This window comes from Rousettus aegyptiacus, unplaced genomic scaffold (assembly GCF_014176215.1).
Source record: "Rousettus aegyptiacus isolate mRouAeg1 unplaced genomic scaffold, mRouAeg1.p scaffold_m13_p_14, whole genome shotgun sequence".
In the NCBI taxonomy this organism is placed as follows: domain Eukaryota; kingdom Metazoa; phylum Chordata; class Mammalia; order Chiroptera; family Pteropodidae; genus Rousettus; species Rousettus aegyptiacus.
The window spans coordinates 47,166,006-47,180,579 of record NW_023416289.1 but is presented as its reverse complement, the minus strand read 5'-3'; the positions used below and the strand labels follow the sequence as shown (position 1 = coordinate 47,180,579).

General features: G+C 42.6%; 2 protein-coding genes across 6 annotated transcripts in view; one reads left to right on the top strand and one right to left on the bottom strand.

Moving 5' to 3' along the window:
* ZNF613 (zinc finger protein 613) overlaps positions 1-1,989 on the bottom strand; it is a 30,792-nt gene extending 28,803 nt beyond the window's left edge. The window contains exon 1 of the mRNA XM_036232588.1: positions 1,967-1,989. The gene's annotated coding sequence lies outside the window, so the exon portion shown is untranslated. The remainder of the gene's footprint in view (positions 1-1,966) is intronic.
* Positions 1,990-2,085: 96 nt separating this feature from the next.
* Positions 2,086-13,653, top strand: ZNF350 (zinc finger protein 350). 5 transcript variants are annotated; one of them, XM_016125653.2, is made up of 5 exons: positions 2,086-2,492; positions 4,311-4,509; positions 4,875-5,001; positions 5,285-5,380; positions 7,397-13,653. In XM_016125653.2, exons 2-5 carry the CDS (start codon positions 4,495-4,497, stop codon positions 8,704-8,706), a joined length of 1,548 nt encoding a protein of 515 aa, XP_015981139.2. In that variant the 5' UTR covers positions 2,086-2,492; positions 4,311-4,494; the 3' UTR covers positions 8,707-13,653. The 5 variants fall into 5 exon arrangements, with proteins under 5 accessions (XP_015981139.2, XP_036088500.1, XP_036088501.1 ...); XM_036232607.1 differs by having other exon boundaries at positions 4,842-5,001; XM_036232608.1 differs by having other exon boundaries at positions 4,311-4,519.
* The last annotated feature ends 921 nt before the right edge of the window (positions 13,654-14,574 follow it).

Genomic DNA, 14,574 nt, shown 5'->3' with positions numbered 1-14,574 from the left:
TGGAGCTTCCTTTGAATATTGGGTACAGATCAAGTTATGAAATGTATAGCCAAGAGTGTCTGGCCCTCAGACTTTGGGCCAATGTTAGTATATTCTCAAAAAGTCTCAGAAAACTGGTTAAAGCAATATAAAACACAGAAATTATTTTCATTAAGCACGGAATCCTTGTTTTCTACTTAGTAGCAGACCAATAGTCTTAAGAAATATTAAAACAATTGTAATTTGCATTAGCTTACTTTTGGCATTTAAATTTCCAATCTTATTTAGCTTAATCACATAAAATGTCCTCTCAGGATTTCTCCTCACAAACCTTCTGCCACTTGCCTCATTCCTTCAGATCGCCTCTTCCCACTCATTCAGAAATAACCAACTTTAAAACACCTTTCCTCCAATTCCATTCAAAAGAAAACTCCATACTTTATACCTTCTGTTACCAAAAACATTTTCCTTTCCATAATAATTAGAATTTTAACTGAACCATTATATTACGTACAACACAAATATAGATCACAATTCATATACATACTCATTTCCCCATCATCAGTATTTGTAACTTGCAGATTGTAAGCTGACAAGGTCCTTGCAATCTGTGAGGTAAACCAAGGGTTGCCTTGCCACAAGGAACCCTCCTAAGAATGTGGAGTAAGAATTCTTCCAGGAACAATGTGGTGTTGCTCCAAGGCAGGGGTGTATGCTCATAGCCTCGAGCAGACAGAACTGCAAAAGATCGTAGCAGGGTGTGGGTTGGGTGATTGTGCGGAAGATGATTTTATCTTAGCCAGCAACTGTATGCTCTTGTATAAAAGCAGCTTCCAAAAATAAAACTACGCCATTGTTCCACCATCAGTGGACAGTGGACCTCCTAATCTCAGCTTTCTGTCTTCTTTTCTTAATCTCCTACCGTTTCCACTCAGGTACATTCTCCAGAGCCATGCTGGACATGGCAGGATTTTCCACTTACTGGACACGGCAGCTACTACTGTCCTATGAGAGGGTGATGGCTTCAACCAGGCGGGAGTGGTGGGTGTTGGTCCAGGTCTGGGTGTATTTATAAAGGAGAGCAGGCATGATTGATCCCAGAGGTAGATGGAGGTGTGTGTGAGTGAGAAACAAATAAAGGGTGATGCTGAGATGCTTTGCCATAATTAAAGAGAACAGTGGACACGAAACTGATGGTGATGGAGCTGGTATGTGCAGACGGCTGATTGGGTTGGGAAACCAGGACTTCATCTGTATCTGCAGCTACTGGCTCTCCAGCTCTGCCTTAGATCATCAGGTGTTAGATTCTCACAGGAGCACTGGTCCCTGGGTCCAGAAAGGTTGGGGCCACTGCTTTAAGTCACCAGCCCTGTGCCTTCTCTCCTCTCCTCTCTTTCCTTTTCTATTCTTTAATGCTCTTTTCTTTTCTTTTCTCTTTTCTTTTCTAGACTTTTTTTCAAACGAAGTTGATATGAACTGTTTTAGTTTCAGGTGTATAACCTAGTGATTAGACATTTATGTAATTTACGAAGCAATCCCCATAGTCAGCCCCGCACAGGACTCTTTGCAATGACTCACTTTGACATTATCCTGCCTCAGAAACTGGAATGCAAATTCCCCAGGAACATCCCACCCCTGCTGAACCAGAACCTCTGGGGCTGGAGTCAGGGCTCTATTTTTAACAGCTACCGGAGCACACCTCATTTGCACATTCCCTGCCTTAAATCCTGGGTTAGGGTCCCCACCGTCACCCTCACGTTGTACTGGGACGGGTTCAGGTCGGGCCCTCCCCGTGCATTCCAGACCTTCACTGGCCTCATTTTAGGGGGTTTGTACCCGAGTCCCCACTCCAATGACAACTTAGGCTCGTCCCAGCCACTCTTTTCCCCTTGATGTGACATCGAACTCCAGACTGTACCCAGTGTCTGAAACTCTTTTTCTACCCTTAAAAACCGCTTCCTGCAAACTTTTCCAGCCAGAAGCTTACCGGGGTGTCCGTTTACGGGATGTATTATCTTGTCCACCTTTCCCGCCCGCTGTACTGACACCAAACTCCTGGTCGTCCGTTCCTAAACGTTTTTTTTTCTTTCGTACACAAGGTGGAGCATGTGCCCCGCGGTCACCGTGCTGCTCCGCCCAGCCCCGCTGAAAGCAACTACACGCACGCCCTGTTGACCTCACAAAGTCCTGAAAATTTACCCATTTTCGGCCAAAGTCGAAGTGCCAGGACACGAGATAAGCGCAGTGGCTTCCCACCTTCCCGCCACCCCCGGCTACTGACCCCACAGCCGCCCGTTTGCCTCCTGTACGGCTGTCAGTTTCCCAACATGGCCGCCCCCGTGGCAACGCGGCGAGCCGGGCGCGGACATAGTGCCGCCGAGGGAAACGCCGGAAATCCCGCTGCCCGCGGGTCCTCGTCGGCCGCCGTAGACGGAGCAGGCGCGGCCCCGAAGTTGAAACCGTCCTGGCAAGTGCTCCGTGCGCACTCTTCTTGTGGGTCTGGGGAGAATCAGGTCGGTTTGTAGCTTTGCCCCTGGAAGTTTCTTGTGTATTTATTCCTTGGTCACAGTAGGCGTTGTGTTTCTCACGGGCGACGTGTGGACGTGCTGGAGCGCGGGCCACGGGATCATCGCCGGGGTCAGAGCGGGAGGGTGGGAGCGCCGAGGTGGTGGGACTTCAGCCAGACCAGGTGGGAACGGGAGTTAAGGACTCCGGGGAGCCAGACGCGTTTCTCTGCGGTAGGGGTGTCCTGGGGTTCAGCTGTGGAGATCAACGTCCTCGTCCCGATCGTCAGGTTATGGGGCTCTGCAGGTCACTCCACTCGCAGGGGGTGCAGGTGGCATTTAGGATGATCGCGTTTTCGGATTCAGGTTGGGTGTTCAGTATGGGCGCAGTGATGTTGGGGTCGGCGTGGATGTCATCACGTGGGGGTGCCTGGCCCACGCTTCCGACGGATGATAACGAAGTGTGCAGTCCACGTCGGTGGTCCAGAGAGGCTTCTGAGGGTAACGCTCTAAAGGGGCGCCTAGGACCCTGGGTGTTTGGTTAAGGTCGGGACCTTGGCTGCCGCTGGAACCTGCGGAGGTGCAGCCCGGGGCAGTCATTCGAAACCATCTAGTTTTTGAACAGGAGTTGACTAACTACAGACTGAGGGACTAAAGCAGGAACACCCGCTGCTGCATATCTTAGGTGGCAGTTTTCGGGCTGCAAAGGCCGAAATGGGCCATTGTGACACAGACATTTTGACCTGCAAGTGGAAAAGTGTTTATCTGTCTCTGCAGAAAATGTTCGCTAACGTCTGAACTCACCTCTTAATTCACAACAGCGGACATACTTGCCTGACATACGTTCTTCCTTTCTTTTTTTGCTGACAGAATGTCCACATCGTTTAGTCTCTATCCTCTGGGCAAAGTGACCCATGACCTAGTATATTAGTAAGTCTTGGTCCATCTTAGTCAATCATGGTGGTTCCAACTCCCAACACTAGTGACCGAATTACTATGAAATGAGTGGGTAAATGGTTCACTTTTAGCCAGCTATAATGGTGAAAACTTGCTTAGTGATTTGTGGTGAATATTTTTCTTCTAGATAAGTAATTCCTTGAATCTGAGGAGCATCAGATTTTGCCATCCTAAAATATTCCTCTTTGGGATATTGATTATTTTAGGCTGTGTAATTTACAGAAACTGCAGTCCTGAGAGAAGCTCTCAAAACCTAGTAGAAGTTTCCTTTAGTAAAGAATATTTCCATTTGTAAGGGTGTCTTTCTTGGTGTACCTGGCCCACCTTCACTATGAGTGGAGTATGTTGGGACTTCAATTCGCATAATAATCTAACCCTGTTCCTGGTAACCTCCCATAACATCCTCCATTCCCAGCATCTTTTGTCTTTGGCTGAAAGTGGTATTTATGGGTTTCTGCCATTTGTTGAGTTACTCAGTTTTCCTGAATCTCTTCCCAATATACAAGAGATGTAAATGTTACTAAATGCTTGAATTGTTTTCTCCTGTTAATCTGTGTCATACCAATTTAATTATTACATCAGCCAAAGAGCCTAAAGGGAAGAAGACAAAAATTATTCTGACTCTACAGTGTCATTTTGCTCATCTCTTTTCACAGTCACTCCACTTAAACTCCACAGAAAAGGACTACCTCTCCCACAACAGAATCTTTAGTTTATTGGCCAGAGGTATAAATTCTTCCAGGACCCCATGGAAAGGGGGACACTTTCCTCAGATGTTGTGGCATTGTGTGGAGATGAGCGCTCAGGAACATTGTAGCATCTGGATCAAGCAGAAATGAATCATTCAAATTGAATTTTCTGCACATACAGATCCTGACACCCAGGAGCAAAAGAATCAACTGAGAGAGGAAGAAGTTAGGTTGGGTGTCAGCATTTCCAGGGAGACAGACACCTGACCGAAGACTGAGATTTCTAGACAGAAATTTAGAGTGGTTCCAGAAGACAGCAAGAGAGAACCTCGTCATTGTGAGCTGTTTTCAGAAATTAGAAGAAAATGCCCCAGGCCCAGGTGACATTGGGTTTGTTTTATTCTTTCCTTTGTTCCCTAATGGATTTGAAGAGGTCTATAAAAAAAACCACTTCTGTCAATCGGAAAGTATGCAGATATGTATATCTCTTTAGTCTCATATATAAATGTTATGTTTCCGGGTTAGTTAGAAATTTCTACACATTATAGAAACTTCTATTTGGATGACTGCATAGATGACTGAATGTACAATTATAGAATACTTTTAGGCATTTGATTCATTAACTATACATTAGAACTCCATTTGATATCTAGATGCTGCCTATAAAGTGGAAATGAGCAGGAAACTAACATTTCTTTCATACCTTCAAAAGGACATCACTCCATTAAACTGGACGGTGTTACAGGAGTCCCTGACATTTGACGATGTGGCCGTGGACTTCACGTGGGAGGAGTGGCAGCTCCTGGCCCCTGCTCAGAAGGACCTGTACCGGGACGTGATGTCGGAGAACTACAGCAACCTGGTGTCAGTGGGTGAGGACAGCTCCCCTGTGTCACTCCGAGGGTGCCCGGTCAGTGGTCTTTCCTTCCTCAGCTCCTGAAAGCTCTGGAGGGTCCGCGATGCCCTGAAGTGGTAGATGAGCCTCAGTGCCCACTCTGGTTCCAGAGAAATGGCTGTGTTCTCCCTTCCCCTGAGAGAAGAGCCTTGACTTTATAGGTGTGAGAATTGTTTGTCCTCAGATGTAACATTCTGCAGACTTCAGACCCATAAGCCCAATTCAGCATATCTAAGCCTTCTGTCATTTTCAATGAACAGGTTGTGAAGCCAGCAAAGCAGACACACTGTCCAGGCTGGATCCAGGAGAACCACCATGGACGATGGCGGACAAAGTCCACCCTCGAACACGTTCAGGTGAGTGAGAGAACCAGCAAGGGGGCAGACATGGAAATACCATTCTAGTCATTGAGAGAAGAGTCACAGAGGTGAGGGGGTCGAGGACAGGTAAGCAGTGCCTCCATGCTTGTCTCCTCTGCTGGGACACCACTTTTTCTTTATAGGACCTTCCAGAAAAACATATCCCTTTCTCTCTTCTGGGATCTGTTCATTCTGTGTATTATCTACATCTTGATTATTTGGTTATTTGGTTTAAATAGTTTTCTCTTTTCTAGGATTCTCAAATCTTTCCTTCTTCTTACTCTTCTACGTTCCTTGCTATGTGATTCCACTGTCCAAGGCCTCCCTCCAAAGACAAAACCCCGAGTTTCTCACTGTCCTCTGACAACTGCACCTTCCTGCCCCACGAGTCATGGCTTCTCTTCCAAACATCCACCCATCTTGATGCTGTGCCCATAGGGTGAGCTGGTCTTCACTTTGCCTTCATCTCCAGTCTGAGGTTTTCTAAAGGTTTTGTTTTTCATTTTTTTTTTTTTTTTAATCTGCTAACCCTTCAATGTTTTCTTCTTTCTAATAAACTAAGGTTCTATTCACTGGAGAAGACATCCCAATTGCTCTCTCCCCATGTGGTCCAGCATTGACTCTATTTAGTGCTGTAGGATTTACTCATCTCGATGGCAACTCTCCTGGGCTCCCAATACCTGCGAGGACCTAGAATCACCTTCCCTCCCAGGAAACCCTGATAGGTTTATGTTCTTCTTCACTCCTGCACATCTTACATGCGGGCCATGCAGGCATTTCCTTCAATGTTCCCTTCCCACTCAGCATTCTCCTTTAAAGGAGTTTGCTGTTTTAATGTATTTTAACTAGAAAAGGTATTTTAACAGCCTATGTTCTCAGTTCCAGTCTACACCAGACCGTAAGTCTTGTCTACTTCCATTTAATCTCTTTGTGTTTTTACTAACTCTGATCCTTCTTACAGTTTATCGTAGATATTACTACTGTTTTACTTCCTGAATGCTTTCATTTTTGTCCCATCATATTCTGAGGCCATTAAGTCCCAGTTAACCATGTTACCTCTCACATGACATGAAATTTTCATCCAGTGATATCTGTGATGTAGTATGTCTTGTTCACGGAGAGGTTACCATCTTCTCTCCTAAACTATGTTTTACACATGTGATTGCTCCCTTTACCCTTTTATAAATTATTTTTCATAGCCTAGCGTATGCTGTGATTATCCACCAGTTTGAAAAACCAAATGCTTTCATTCTAAAGAGACATAAAATCCAGCAAAATTAAAACATAAATACTATGTAGATGAGTGAAGTGTGCTGTCATGAAGTTAAATCACCATAATGGAACACTAAGTGCTGAGGTTGGGGTTGATGCCGGACAAAATGGAACACCTCTCTGAGGTATAGGTTGTACTTCAGAGGTGCTAGGAGCTCCGCTTTGTCAATGTGCATTCCCGCCATGCCACCCACAGCAGCAAATCCACCAGCGAGTCCTGGCTTCCCAAATGCAGCCTGATTTCCTCTGTCCCTCTCCATCTCCTGTGTGCCTTCCCACCAGGTTTCATATGTCCCTGTTTCCCTTGTGTCTGCCTTTGCCCTTTGGGTGGTTTTACCGAGGTGCAGTACAGGCTCCGTGAATGTGAGGACTATGTTTTGTATCCGCATCATAAAACCACGCCTGGTCCACAGTAGCCATCAGTTAGTAATATGGAGAGAGTGAGTGTTTCTCACCAGTTGGGTTGAGGTGGCCCTGCTACCCATGGTCCACTGCTATAGTAACTTGCTAATGTTTTACAGCCCCTGCATGTTTGGCAAGGCCAATATTTAGAAAGTAGCCAAATTCTTGTGTTTATTATCTGTTTTTTCCAATGTACAAGGAACATTAAATGTGGAGATTTATTTAAACTCACATCATAGCGTCATCACTAAAAACACCACCTTACATCAAGGTATATTTTTGATTACCTATCTTCCAAATCAAGATGACGGGTGACCTATTTGTTCTTTGCTTTTCCAGGAATCTGGAAAGTTGATGATCATGTGCTAGAGCACTTCCAAGATGGAAGCATGGAGAACAATCTAGAACAATGGCATGAACGCAACACATTTGACAATTCTGTCCATCAGAGCAAAACTCATTTTCTGTTACGTCAAAATCATGATGTATTTGGCTCACATGGAGAAAGTATGACATCAGATTTAACTTTACTTAACCAGAGCAGAAGCAATGCAATAGAGAACTGTCCTGAGCGTCCTGGAGATGGGAAATCTTTCCTCCATGCTAACAGTGAACCGTTTGAGACTGAACTAAGATCCCTTGAAAGCCAAAATCCTATCCACACTAAGTCCCAATTCATGAAGCATCAGAAATCCCAGAAAATAAGGAAACGTCACGTATGCAGTGAATGTGGGAAAGCTTTCATGAAGAAATGTTTGCTCAGTGATCACCAGAATCTTCATACAGGAGAGAAGCCTTATCAGTGTAATTCGTGTGGTAAAGCCTTCTTCAGAAAGGTCACACTAAACGAACACCGCAGATCACACACAGGAGAGAAACCCTATGAATGCACTGAGTGTGGCAAAGCCTTCCTGAAGAAATCACGGCTCAATATACATTATAAGATACATACAGGAGAGAAGCCCTTTATATGCAGTGACTGTGGGAAAGGCTTCATCCAGAAGGGCAATCTCATGGTACATCTGCGGACTCATACAGGCGAGAAACCTTATATATGCACCGAATGTGGAAAAGGCTTCAGCCAGAAGACATCCCTCACAACACATCAGAGATTTCACACAGGAAAGACTCCCTTTGTGTGCAGTGAATGTGGAAAATCATGTTCTCAGAAGACAGGTCTCATTAAACATGAAAGAATTCACACAGGAGAGAAACCTTTTGAATGCAGCAACTGTGGGAAAGCCTTTATTGGGAAGCCCCAGCTTGTTGTTCATCAGAGAATTCATACAGGAGAGCGGCCTTATCGCTGTAATGAGTGTGGGAAAGCCTTCAGAGCAAAGTCAGTCCTCAATGAACATCAGAAAATTCACTCAATCAAGGCAGAAAACCCTCCTTCGGAGAGTCACAGCTCATCACAGACTAATGTCCTGCAGGAGAAAAACCTTGTTAATACAGTGACTGTGCGGGTGCCTTTTGTGGTCCCTCAGACAGCACTAAATAACAGGAATATAGTCATACTGGGCCAGCCTGTGGCCAGATGTGTGTCCTCAGGAGGATTTGCACAGGGCAGAAACCTCGTGAATGCAGTGAGTGTGGTCACACCTTCAGTGATCAATTATGTCTTATTTTATGTCCCAGGAAACCAGTAGGAGAAAAGTGAGCTGTTCTGTGTGTAAAAGATTGGAGCCAAATTTCTAGTTCGTATTATGTCTGAAAAGTAAATACTGAGAAATTGTATAGGTGCTGAGACTGGGAAGGCCTGATATTCTCATGGTATTAAATATGTGCATTGATTTAGAGGCATAGTCTTATGTTAACTCAAACATACTATAGGTTCTCTGTCCTGTCATGGGAACGAAAGCAGCTAAGTGGAGGAAATAAAGTGAATTTTTAGAACATAATTTGCATCTGGAATGTTGCTAAGTAGGAAAAACCACTGAAGGGTCAATACTGGATTAGTGACTATGGGCAGTATATATTGGTTCAGTTTCCCCAAGCCAGGATGAAGGATTATTTGAAAACTGAGATGTCTCCCAGATATTTTCAGAAGTTTATACCATGCCGAGGGACTCATGAAACAACAGATTTAGAGTGAGTCGATTGTCTTATTTATGGAGTATTTGTCAGATACTTCTTTTGTACCTGGTTCTGTTCCAGGAGCTGAGGATACGATGGTGACAACAAAGAAGCCCCTGGTCTCCTGGAGAGAAAGTGGGGTACTTGGATCATCTTTAAGTGGTATCTCAATTACTCCAGCTGATGAGAGGATGTAAATATTTTTATTAGGTGAAATGGACATAGAGTAATTGGTTCAAGGGAATATGATCACTTATTGTTGAGGGAGCGTATTGTCATGAGTGGAGAAGAATTCTCGTGACAAGCACAGAACACAAATGAGTTATTTTAAAGCTCATTTTTATTCTCTACCAGCACACTATAAATTTCCTAATTTTAGTGGCTTTACTTTAGTGTTTTAAAACACTGAAAAACCAATACATTTAAAATCATTTTCTCTGTCGTAGTAGCCACATTTCACATGCTTGACAGTCATGTGACAGATGGCTACAGCACAATGAGGAAAACGGTGAGAGAATGAGAAATCTTTGTCATTTCCTTTGTGCTAGAAAGTAATTTGGGGAATGTTGTTTTCCATGATTTTATATTTCCCAACACAGTAAAAAAATATACTAATTATATATAAATTTGTAAAGTGAATGTATGAAGTAAAAGGCTAATCAAAGTTTATTTTCTCACTTAAGGTAAAGAGAGTTCTAATGAATATAATTATGACCCAAAACTTTTCATGTGGGATCAGAGAGGCTTACTGATGAGAAGGAGAGCAGAAAAAGAAAATGATTCCTAGAATAAATAGAATAAAAACCAAAATGAGAAATTTAGTCTCTAAGAATGGTAGAGGTATAGGAATGTCTTGGAGATGAATCCTTAAAATTTGTTCACAGGCCTGTCACCTAGATCCTAGCTATTTCGTGACCTGCTGAATGGAGACATGTTACTTCTATCTCCTTCATTCCTTCCTACTGTTCTGAAAGTCAGTGTTTTGACTTCTCCTTAATCCAGGGTTCTTTCCCTTGATCCCATGAGGCTATAATTTCCCAGTTAAATACATGAGTTTACTCATGGAAAAAGAAATGGGAATATGCCATGCTGTGTCTGTCTCAGAATTCAGTCAAAATTCTGGGTTAGGGTAATTTACTTTTCCAAAAGTATTTTAAAGTAGCATCACTACAAGGGCACAGTTTTACACACATGATCCATCAGTGAACACAACAGTGAGAACACCTTTCGTGAGCCTCATCATCTAGTGAGGGTAAGAGACAGTAAATGGATTATATAATCTCAGGAGTGATAAGTCTAATGAAGAAAAATAAAGCCTAGTAACAGAGCATAATAGAAGAGATGCCTCCCTCCCCAGTGGAAGGCTTTTCAGGATGAAATGAGTAGATTCCAAAGTACTGAGGGAAATCACCGCGCATCATCATGAGTGAACCAGTAAACATTCCAAAACTGTTTCTTAAGGATTGTCTATCATAAGCCTCAGATTCTCTAAGAAACCTAAGAGAATGCAAATTCCTGAGTCACACGCATACTGAAACCAGAACCTCTGGCGCTGGAGTTCCAAGACTCCGCATTTTCAACAATAGCCTGATGCATACCTCATTTTAAATATCTTTGCCCTAAATCCTGGTTTACTGTTTCAGCACATCCCTCACAGTACATCTTGTAATAGGATGGATTCAGGACAGATGTTTAGCAAAGAATCAGTCAAGTTGTCCATCAAGCAGACCTGCAAATCAACTACGTTTCTTGACCTGCGAATCTCCGGATCCAGCCAAGGCAAGGTCAGTTTGACTCATTTCTGAAACTGAACAGTCAGGGCCCCAGGATGAGCTTCCAGGCTGACCTGAACCCTGAGGGACACCTTCAACGTTCATCTTTCAGAGCGTGATTCAAACATCTAGAGTTGAGAATTCAATGATGAGACAGCCACTTCATAGCAAATATCCACTTGTCGTGATAAGCAGGACTCATTGTACTTTAAGCTGGTTATAGCTTTATTAAATCCAGGGAAAAAGAACCCTGAGTATGGAGAGAGGACTAGGGCCTCTTGCACAGGACAGCAAGAAGGAATGATTAGACTACATCGCTTGGCTCAATTTGTCATGTCACAGAGGAGCCAGGATCTTTGAAATGGTGGCTGTTCTAAAAGGTGATAGACCTGTAGACAAATATAGGTGTTCTTCTCCAAGACAACCCAATGATCTCACCTTCATACATTTCACATACTGTCCTCTGTTTTTAAAGTTACTTTTTTCCATTAATTGGGTTATTTTCCAAATGAACTCTTTCCTCCCCGTCATGCAAATAATACTATGCTACTTGAATAAGAAATTATCAGGACATTTTGTTCCTTATACTTTATGTCCTCAACTAACATAGGTGTATATATCTTTCGATTGCAGCTGCTGGAGGATAAAATTGCAATATGCATGTAATCTACCTTTAAAAAAATTCCTAGCTCAAAGGTAGCAAGAACTTTGTTTAGTTCATTACCATCATCATCTATAGGTCCTAGAACAGTACCAGGTAAAGAGAACAGTTGTTAAAGATTTTCTGGGTGGTGTGTGCGTAGGATGGGAAGTATCTTCTAGGGTAAGAGTGTGGCTAATAGAGTATTCATGAGCTTTAAGCTTTGTTCCTCCAGTTCATATTTATAAAGTTAGCACACCCAAACAACCTGTTACATAATTGAATGAACTTTTTACTTTTGAAGAACTTCAGTAGTCTGATACAAACTGAATACATTTAGAACAGAAGAAATGCAAGAGCTAATCATATAATGTTTCTATATGGGGAAGAGACTCATGCCCCCAAAGGGGGGAAGGTGCACTGTGTTATAACTTTAATCAATGATGTGCAACACGGTCAACCTCCTTTAAATTGAGGAGTCATCGACATTTCAACTAGGAGTTTGATTCACAGTATATTGTTAGAATTGTGATAGAAGTACCTAAAATCTTCATCTTCACAATCCTTATTTGCTTAATGCATTTTCTGATATTTTGCTGAAAATGTTCCACAGTTAGTGTGTCAAGTTTTATTTCTAGGATTTCCTCTGCTAACTGATGGGGCAGAACACACCACTGAAAAGCCTGCCGCATTCGTTGCCTTCAAAGTTCCAACAGTTTCTCTCCTGTGTGAGCTCTTTGCCACCTATTGAAGTCTTATGCTGAGAAAAGACTTTCCACGATCATTATATTTCTACCAACAATGAGCTCACTGATATGTGACCCTCAAAGCACCCATAGGGTCTGTCTTTCAACAAAAGGCTCTCCCAGTCTCTGTAACCATACTTGTCTCAGTATACATTTATCAGCCATATAATGAGCTAGGTTTTATTCAAGGGTTTTCCACCTTGATTGTATCACAGTTTATTCCTGTGTGACATAAAATATGACATAATTGGTCGCCGAAGGCACTACCACATCACTGTATTCATAAGGTTTCTCTGTGCAAATTCTATCTCCTGCTGATGGTGCACCTCTGGTACCTGGCTGTTGCACGATGGACATGTTCCTAACGGAGAGAAACCCACTGATGTGTAATGAAGTCTGAGCTGCCACAGAAGACGTCTGCACCTGTCGCTGTACCAACAGGGTTTTTCTCCTTTATGGTATCACTTGACTGTATTGAGCTGTGACTCTTTCAGAATGAATTTTCCATCTTGACTGAACCTACATGTTTCTTTCTTGCATGTGTGATTCTCTTGAGACACAAGGCAGGACAAGTTAAAGAAGGCTTTTCCACAATCAGCGCACTGATAGGGTTTCTCACCTGTACGAGTTCTTTGATGTCTATTGAGGCGTGACTTATTTCTGAAGTCTTTCTCACAATCACTACATGTGTAAGGTTTCTCTCCTGTGTGAATTTTCCGATGCTGAATGAGATCTGAATTGTGTGAATAGGATTTTCCACATTTGGTACCCACATAGGGAGTCTTTCCTGTGTGAAATCTCTGGTGTGCCACAAGGCAAGATTTTTGGCTGAAGCCTTTCCCGCAGTCTGTGCATACATAGGGCTTCTTTCCAGTGTAAATTCGCTGAAGTATAAGGAGATTGCCCTTCTGGATGAAGCCTTTTCCACATTCATTGCATATATATTGAAAAACATCCCAAATTACTAGTGGTCAAAGTCACAACAGTTTCTCTTTTCTTCCAAGTATCTAGTTATCCTCTGATTCAAGCAAGGATATATTGATGTCTAGACTATGATAGACATACAGCCAAGATACTGATGAGGAAAAGATTTGTGTGACATTAGCTCAAACATGTAGAAGTTTTCAGCTTCACTCAGAAGGTAGACGATTGACTAAACATGATACTGCATAAATGTTAGCATTATCTTGATGCTTTTTGATTGATTTTTTTCTTTGAACCATTTGATGGAAACATGGAAGTAAAGTTGGACAGAAATAATCTGGGGACATATCAAAAATTTTAACTATTTTTCCGTTCGCCCTGAGAATATTCACTGGTAGTGCTTGTGGCTACAGTGTTTACCCGGATATAACTTGCAGATTATAGTTCTAACCTTACCCTCAAAGTTTGCCACAAAAATTTCGCTGTTATTATTTTTTCATCACTCTAGTATATCAATAGTTTTTAGAAACAAATAACATCATTCTACTTATAACATTTCTGTTTTCAGTTGTGGTATTTCCATTTAAAAGAGACTGAAATAAATGGAGTGATACACAATGTTAATGGGTTTTAAGACCTCATATTGTGAAGATGTCATAACTCAAAATGATTTATAGATTCAGTGCAGTCACAATACAAATTTCAGCATTTTGTGTGCGTGTGTGTGTGTGTGTGTGTGTGTGTGGATGTCGACAAGGTGAGTTAAAATTTTATTTGAAAATGTAAAGGGCCAAAAAAACCAAAGCCATTCTTATGAAAATGGTAGGAGAACTTGCTTTATTAGGTTATCAGACTTAGAAAGCTCCCATAGCTAAAACAGTACTATTGGCTCAGGAATAAACAACAGATCATTGGAAGAGAACAGCGTTTTAGATCAGAGCTATACAGATACAGACACTTGATTTATGATTTATAGCGCTATGAAGCAGTGGAGAAGAGATTGACTTTAAATCATGCTGCTGGGATAATTACGCGGAGGGGGAAAAGCTGATCCCTGTAGCGCAGTGTTCACAGAAACAAATGACTGGGCGGGTCGTGCTTATTCAGGACACACAAGATCCTTCTTGATGTACCAGACACATATACTATTCTCTTGTGGACTGTGGTTGCCACGGTTGGATCCACACCCTTTTTGTCCCAGTCTTTAACGCCTCATTGTGTCTCATCACGAAGCACACATCCAGACCCTTCTTCTGGATTCAGTTCTAGTCTCTTCATGCTCATTTTCTCAAACACGTCACTGGAAGTTCCCTAACCACCCTCCCCAAGCCCGTTCTTTATTGTACGGACGCAAACGTT

Bases quoted from the DNA above. Each gene is read 5' to 3' on its own strand.
- ZNF350 (XM_036232607.1), top strand. The intron at 5,002-5,284 runs GTGAGGACAGCT...TTCAATGAACAG, and splicing joins CAGCAACCTGGTGTCAGTGG to GTTGTGAAGCCAGCAAAGCA. The intron at 5,381-7,396 runs GTGAGTGAGAGA...TTGCTTTTCCAG, and splicing joins CCACCCTCGAACACGTTCAG to GAATCTGGAAAGTTGATGAT.